At 34.0% G+C, this 8497-nt stretch overlaps 2 protein-coding genes across 3 annotated transcripts in view; both read left to right on the forward strand.

The window, feature by feature from the left end:
- Nucleotides 1-3050: 3050 nt before the first annotated feature.
- LOC107654338 (parathyroid hormone-like) lies at nt 3051-3455 on the forward strand. Its single transcript, XM_016441375.1, has 2 exons — nt 3051-3142; nt 3248-3455. The coding sequence occupies exons 1-2, from the start codon at nt 3051-3053 to the stop codon at nt 3453-3455; spliced, it is 300 nt and encodes a 99-aa protein (XP_016296861.1).
- A 542-nt stretch (nt 3456-3997) lies between these two features.
- LOC107654345 (BTB/POZ domain-containing protein 10) overlaps nt 3998-8497 on the forward strand; it is a 12862-nt gene continuing 8362 nt past the window's right edge. For both annotated transcript variants that reach the window (XM_016441382.1, XM_016441381.1), the window contains exon 1: nt 3998-4161. The gene's annotated coding sequence lies outside the window, so the exon portion shown is untranslated. The remainder of the gene's footprint in view (nt 4162-8497) is intronic.

An 8497-nucleotide genomic window follows, 5' to 3' on the forward strand; every position in this document is an offset into this window, starting at 1 on the left:
CAAACATTGTGACAACATGAGGTAATGAGAACAGCTTGCTTGGGTTGACTCAACATGTGCAGCACTGAGTTAAGTCTGTACTCCATACCAATCATCTCTCAGGTGCACAAACACATAAGTTATTAATGTACGACATGAGGTAAGTTGTCTATGCTTGTTGCCACTTTAATTGGAGCATATGCATTTACAAGGGACAGATCTCGAAACAAGTCATTTTCTGATTTTAACAATGTCCAAAATTACCACTTGTTTAATATTTTTTAGAGCATTAAGTAGAAATGGTAAATATATTAGAGAGGGATGATTATGGTATGCTAATAAATGTGCTGCTATTTTTTTATAGCAGCATATATTTGTGTTTATTTTTGTAGAGCAACATGGCTTACATATAATATATTTTATTTGTTGGACTGCACAATAACAAAAAAATAAATACAAATAAAAAATCAAGGGAGTCTGTGTGTGATATATTGCACTCCACCTCCTCAGCTCATCTGACATTGCAGTAACTACAATACTTCATGACACTCATCACACCCTTTAAAAGAGATCCTGGACCTTGTCTGAGCAATGCCAGGCTTCAACAACAACATGTGGTTTTGGGGGAAATGTCATGACTTATCCCAAATCTGTAATTTTGCTTAGCAATAAAAGACTCATTAATAATTATTGAATATTTAACAAATATTGAAGAGTTAATGCAAAATAAGAGAGGTTTATAAATATCACAGTGGTATTCATGGATATGTACTGTATCTGTACTGTGAACTGTTTCATCAGTCACTTGTGGTGTTACTCAAGGCTCTGTGTTGGGACCAATATTGTTTTCTATACCACCACTACATGATTCAGCACCACAATGTACATTTTCATTGCTATGCATATTACTTACATTTGTATTTTTCCTTCAGTTTTTTTATTATCTTAATCATTTAAATGTGCATGCATTGTAAATGTTAAAAAACAGGCTGTTTTGCTACTGTACCTTTTAGACTTATCATACTTAATGTCCAGCAATTAGTGTAACATCAACTTGCTCTGTTATCAATTAAGGAAAACAGGTTAGACATGCTCTGAGGTTTAAGGATACAGCGAAACATAGAGTTATACTACCAAGTCAGGAGTATTTACACATTACACTGTTAATCATCTTCCCTTGTGATATGAGATCAATTTTTAGTCTATTTTAATTTCTTTAAGAAATAAAGTCTTGCATTTATTTGAGTAGTAAAAAAAAATGTCAGTTTGTTTTGTTTTATTAAAGAATTTACCATGAGTTTGTAATATATCTATATATCTGTCTATATATTTCATTTCTGTACCTATCATTATTATGTTTAGTGGAGCAGTTTATGCTGTGTTGTATGAAAGATGCGAAACAACTAAGTTTTGTTAAATATTATTTATTATTATAAAGTATTTATTAATATTCAGTTCTTAATTCTGAATTTAAATTCAGATTCTGAGTAGCACTGACAAGGGTATTGAAGAATTATTGAAATTATAATTCACTTTAGGTGTGGTTATATAATCAAACATTCCTTTCATGTTTTCATGTTTTGATATAATAGACATTTGTTTTGGTTCTTTCAGTTTGGATACTTGCTAGGACTTACTGCATGTGTCATGACACAGTCATTCCTCTTCCACATTTAGAAAACTTCTCTCATGGTTACCTAATGTGTCCCATGAGAGTATGACAAGGTTATACACCTCCCATATATCACTTAACCCTTGTGTTGTGTTCAGAACCCTATCACACTTACGAGTTTACAGAGCAAAAAGGACCCGGCCTCATAAAATTGCTTATAAATCACTCATTATCGTGAAAAATCTCCCGCAGAAAAGTATGAAAATGATCAAACATTTTTTTAGAAGTAGTTAAACCCTTTGTGAACAAAGTCACAAAATTTCAGTCCAATGCGATAACATTAACTAGTATTTTCGGGAAAAATATTTTTTTTTTCAGAGCAAAAAGGACCCGAACACCACATGAGGGGGTGGACCTCGCTTGCGCAATGATGTCTGACACAAAACTGTTATTTTATTTTCTTAGTCTGACGTAGTAAACCGCAAGAAAAAAAAAGCAAAACATAAAACAGTAAATCATATGCTCCATTCATATAATGTGTTATGAACAACACAAGAAACGAGTTACAAAATTGACTCTGCATTCTAATTAAAATAGGGAATCATGTTGAAAAATAAGTAGCTGGGTAAAAATGTTGCTATATAAACAAAAATATCATCCTTGCCAAAGGATTTGTTTTTTTCAGTAGACAGGTTCTATTTGTCGTTTCTCAATAGTGCCACTAATACATCTGTTTCAATGTGTGAATTTGTGAAAGTAACGTTTGCAGTCACCATTAATAATAATATGGAAACAATCTGAATGAATCCTTTATTGCCAATGCAGCATTCTACTCAAAAATAAAAAACAAACAAATGAAATAATTATATAAAAATATATATTTAAAAACATTTAAAATCTGTCTTTGGCATAATAATTAAGAATACTTAATTAAAATAAGTAAACATGATTCCTAGTTCGTTTTTAAGAGTGTTTGAGACTGTGTTTTGAGTCTCTGAACATAATATAATAAAATATACTTACTTGTCGAAGGTGGCACCCTGCCTGACTGTCATAGCCGTACATGGTACTAGTTCTCCAGCACTGTGATCACAGGGGTCTTGACCAAGGTGTTGAAAACAGAATTAGTGGGGGTGTTGGTATAGCCATGTGTCGTCATGTGCATGCCAGCCTCCATCAAAGCATGGATGACATCACCATCAATAATGGAGATAGCTCATCAATGACCAACGGGAGGGGGCTTGTGCGTATAAAAAGAGGAAGAGTAGCCCCAACGCACAAATACGACACCGAACAACAGATGGACCCTCTCAGCACAGCAGCTACAAAATACAGAAGCAGTCAAATAAAAGCCAACAAGACTTGGTGAGTTCAGAGGCCAATGTCTCTCTATCATGGACACTTTATCTTGTAAGTCATAAAAAGTATCTTATACTTTACTTATTCTACAGGTATCACTATGTTACCCATATGTTCTTTGGAGAAAATCATGCTTATTATTGTGCTGTGGGGTCTTTGCAGTTTGGCATATCTGGAAGGATTACCACTCAGGTAAGAGAGAATAGGATGCAGCATATTGGTCCAAGATGTTGGTGTTGTTTTTAGTTTTGTGATTTCAATTCAAATCTGATCACTCCGTATCTCCATCTGCAACAGCAAGAGGTCAATCAGTGAAGTTCAACTCATGCACAATGTTCGGGAGCACAAGGAGGTGTTAGAAAGGCAGGACTGGCTTCAGCTGAAGCTCAACAATATCCTCATCCCCTCAATAAATGACTCCCAAATGGAGCAAAAAGAGAAAACCAACGGCCCATCTATCAGACGTTTAAGAAAGGGGGAAGGTGCGGCGTGGATCTTGACCTGACATTGTCGAAACTGATGTTTCTGAAAAGCTAATGAACTCTAAATAATGAAAAGTGATTTCTCAGTAACGTCAGTGCAGGAGGACACAGTGTCAATTAAAATATACTACTGTACCCGGAGAAAGAATGTGCACTGCTTTACTTATGTCTTTTTAATTTATTTTCAAATCGTTTTTTTTTTTTTTATTTGTAAGTAAATGTTGTTGTTTAGATATTTAAGCATATTTTTCAGAAACTGTGTAGGATATACAAAGGACAATGTCTTAACCTTGTAGTAGGCCTCTCTGTTTTCACTGTTTTTGTTTCAGTGTAGTACCACACTGACTTTTTAAATGTACTTTCAACAAATATTTGTACTTTTATTAGACATCCAACGATTGTACAAAAATGTGGACCAACTGGATGTTTAATTATACACTACATTACATAGAACAAACTAAGCAAGACTGACTTATTTTGTGTTTTTTCTTTCTTTGTAATCTTGTAATGTGATCAATTCTATAAAGCCCATTGACTATACGACGCAATTCTCGCGATACTTCAGCGAAGTCGCGTTTCCTGTCAGCAGTTGGTGGAGATCAAATTCGCTTTTTCAGAAAAAGCTGATGGTCCTCTTCAAATTTTGATGGTTATTCTTTTCTGTTTACCTCACGGGAGAACACCAGTAATTAGCTGCTTTACAAACTATGCACACGACACTGTAAAAAGGTAAGAATTTGTTTAATTAATAATCCAAACGTATGTTGTTTTGTTGGTTAGCTTCGGTGGCTAGCTAATAGTTCTGTAACGTCCGCTGAGGTTTTGTGTGTGAAGACGAGTCCGCTGCTTAACAACGCACCAGACATATAATCACACATTTAATTACAAATCCCTGTTTAATGAACTAGTGAAGCTTGTCGAATAGCGTTTGTTGCTTTTGTTTTTTCTTTATTGTCATGTATCGACTCTGGCAGGATGACACACCATCCGCGAGACTTCTATTCATATTACTTGGGGCACTTTCATCAGAAATGCTGAATTTGTGTTATTAAAAGTTCATAAAGAGAACAGCTATGTAAAATTTGGGGAATGGGTCAAAAGGAAGTCATGTCATGATGGTTTGGTTGTAACATCACATGCTGAATGGTTAAAAAATGGCTTTTTTGTTGAACGAATTCAACCACATGCATCAGAGGAGTAAGCCACACTTAAAAAATATGAAAATATTTCAATACTAAACATGATGTATAACATTTAGAAATGTTTAATTGTGACTTAATTTGAATGCCCAAACATTTCAGTTAGCAAATAAGAATGTAAAAGCGATTGCTCTGTTTAAAGCAGTACATTGGTTGTTAATTAATGTCATTATCTTAGGTTATGAGGAAAGAATCTGAATGAATGGTCTGCTTGTACTTTTGAGGCACAGCCAGTATCACATGAGTTGTGTAAAAGTGTGTAAACACTGCAGATTACTCACACACACTACAGGATGATAAATGTAGCAATTCACTTCCTTGTAAGTGTTTACTAAAACTACTGGTTTATCTACTTGTTAGTCACTTAACCTACGGATTTCAAAGGTTAACAGTTTGTGGTTTTAGAGACTTTATAAGACCTTTGATTTATAAATTCGTGCAGCAACAATGTTGTTGTTATTTACTTCACCGACTCTTGTTATCTAGAGTAGAATATATGGTGTTTGGCACTGTATGTAGGAGTGAGAAATTAGCCAAGGGTTTATCAGAAGTCCTCAGCTATGTTTTTGCTCACTGCATGGGTGAGGAAGAAAGGGGTGGTCTCTGTCTCTCTGTATTTGTTGTTTTATTTTAAGGGACTGGTTTAGATGGACAACTATCTTTGGAATTTCCTGAGCTTTAAAAAAAAAAAAAAACCAGAAGCGCTGTTCACAGAGGGAGTGGTGCTGTGCACAAATGTCTGATTCATATCTTAATGGTTATTTGTCCAATAAGTTTTAGGATTACATATGTTTGGATTTTCAAAGTGTCCTTACCATGGTAAAGTGATGTATCAGATGGTAATCCAACGGCACTTTGATATTTACCATGGTACTGTATGATTACTTAAACAATGGACAACCAAAAGCCGTGGTAGTACAATAGTGCTGTTTTGTTCATTTATGTAGTTCAGGTGTGTATGCACACAGTGATTCAGTAGTGTGACAAACACCCGGGCCCAGGCCCCATTTCTCCTGTGTGTTACACTCATGACATCCAGTTTAATTTACCCCAGGCACTTCCTGATCAACTGGAACAGAAGCCGTTCAAACACACCCTTTCTCAATCCTGTGTGACCGCTCTCATCTGCTGCCTTATTCACTCTGTTGTTTATTTGGATATTAGTAGTCACTGTAAGTAATATGCTACATTTCTGCCTGAGCGTCTGGCATAAACAAGTATCATAAATGTGGTGTTGTGAATTACATTAAAGGGTGTCTTGGGAATGTGTTATTGGTTTATCTGCCGTTTTTTTTTTATTATACCTCTTCATGTTCTTGTTTTACAGCACTGCATAGGCCTAGTTGTTGTATATGACAAAGGGTGGTATTTATGGTTACATTATACTGTAGCAATGCTTCTAGTTCTGAACTATCTCATGTAAAAAGTTCTGGCAGTCCCGTTTTAATCTTTCTGGATTCTGTGTTTTATGATTTATTACAAATTTATAAACTAAAACTATGATCATGAAAAACTTTCTTGTCTTTCTGAGCAATGCAGCAGCATTTTACTGAAATGAAAACTTGGATGAAAAAATATTTTGATTGGGACTAGATGAATAGATTGTCATATTTTGACTAGACATTCTCAAATGAAATGCTGGTGGAATGAGCAGCTCTGAAGATGGAGTTTTATGTTTATGTTCAAATGCAAGATGATTTTGCCCCTACACTACCAGTCAAAAGTTTTTGAACAGTAAGATTTTTAATGTTTTTTAAAGAAGTCTCTTCTGCTCACCAAGCCTGAATTTATTTGATCCAAAGTACAGCAAAAACAGTAAAACTTTGAAATGTTTTTACTGTTTAAAATAACTGTTTACTATTTGAATATATTTTAAAATGTAATTTATTTCTGTGATTTAAAAAAAAATTATACTACAAGCTTTTGAATGGTATAGTGTATAATGTTACAAATGCTTTAATATAAACAAGTAATAATAATAATGTTTCTTGAACAGCAAATCAGCATATTGGAATGTTTTCTGAAGGATCATGTGACACTGAAGACTGGAGTAATGATGCTAAAAATTCAGCTTTGATCACAGGAATAAATTACATTTTAAAATATATTCAAATAAAAAAGCACTTATTTTAAATAGTAAAAAATATTTCACAATTAGGGTTGTAACAGTATGAGATTTTCACGGTATGATAATCGTCTCAGAAAATATCATGGTATCACGGTATATATTCAACAATAATTCTTATCAGTAACAATGACTCTTAAAAGAATAAGAACAAGTTATTTGAGTGAACAAATCCTTTATTACAATGAACTTGAAACCATTTTAATGAAGGTATTGAAGTCTCCCTTCTGAAAATAATAATAAACAAATTTTATTTAATTTTAAAAACAATAAAAAAATAAAGCTACACACCTTATGTATATCTATATCACACTTTAACATTTTAATTAATGTTTTAAAATGTTATCAAACGAAAATGTAACAACTTTTATTATTGGCAAAGTTCTGCACAACAGAGGTATACTAAGTTAAAACATGGACAAACATGATATTCCTTAAAAATAATGTTTAAATAAATTCATTATTATAAAGAATATTATTATTGTTGTTATGAGAACTTTGAAGTAGAGGTCGACCGATAGTGGATTTTGCCGATACCGATAGCTAGGTTGGACCACACTGGCCGATACCGATTAATTAACCGATAGTTTTAAAATTGATACTGAACAAAAACTAAAATAGTGCTTTATTAACAAAAACAGTACTGAACCACTAGTAGTAGTAGTAAAAAAAAAAATAATAATAGTAATAGTAAATGTTGAAATCAACACACTCTAACAAGAAACAATACTTACACAGCTTTCATTAATCTTAATGCTACAAATGGACTCTTATTTTAAAGTGTTACCATTTCATTTCAACTGTCATGCTTAAAGATGCACATCTTTAAATATATACACAAAGGCTATAGCATTAAAATTATATACATATGGATATTGTATGTATACTCTCACACTTTAACTGCTTCTATTCTTGAACACTTGATGATTATCTAATCAAAATAAAAGCGCAGCGCTGAGTCTAGGAGAACTCACCGGTATCACACACTCAGGATGCGTCGCGTTCAACTCGAGCAGCGGTCTGAAACAGTTTATTTAATCACCAAACGGACATAAGTTTACTTCAAGAATGAAGAATTTGGCATGGATGAGTTTGAAGTTCGGTGTTTAAAAAGCGGAGCAAACGGAAAGAGAAAGCGCGACCTATATTATAGCTCTATAAATGAAGCACACAGACTTTATTAGAGCCACAGAAAGACAAACGTTTTGGAACTTTTATTTTGATGGGTTGTAGTGGACCTTTGAGTTTCAGTGTATTTGACAATGGTTTTTCTCAAATAAAACTAGGAAATGTTTATTTAAGTTTTCTCTCAGAGCAGCTCTGCTGATGTTCATGTTTATGTATCTTAGACGCTGAAAACACTTTATGTAGACTCTGAAAACACCATTAGCGTCATGCGTACTTCAGTGTGTAGTAGATAAAACGGCGCCACTCAGAGACGTGCAGAATTTGCAGAAATAAGCAGATTACTTATATAGCAGTCTCTTCGCGCTTCACAGACACATATCATATTTACTTTTGATTTATCCATCCATCAGATTGTGCATTGCTCTGAATCACGGAAATCATACGGGCTTAATTTATAACTTGTTATAAATGCAACATACCTTTATCTGCACGCAGGGATGGTGTTCGTGAATATGAGCGAACATGTTGGATGGCTGTATTGCCTGCTTTTACAGCCACTTTGCGTCCACATTTTTTGCAAATTGGATCCGTCCTCAAGGACAATCTCGCGTTT

Source organism: Sinocyclocheilus anshuiensis, unplaced genomic scaffold (assembly GCF_001515605.1).
Source record: "Sinocyclocheilus anshuiensis isolate Anshui unplaced genomic scaffold, SAMN03320099.WGS_v1.1 scaffold747, whole genome shotgun sequence".
Classification (NCBI taxonomy): Eukaryota; Metazoa; Chordata; class Actinopteri; order Cypriniformes; family Cyprinidae; genus Sinocyclocheilus; species Sinocyclocheilus anshuiensis.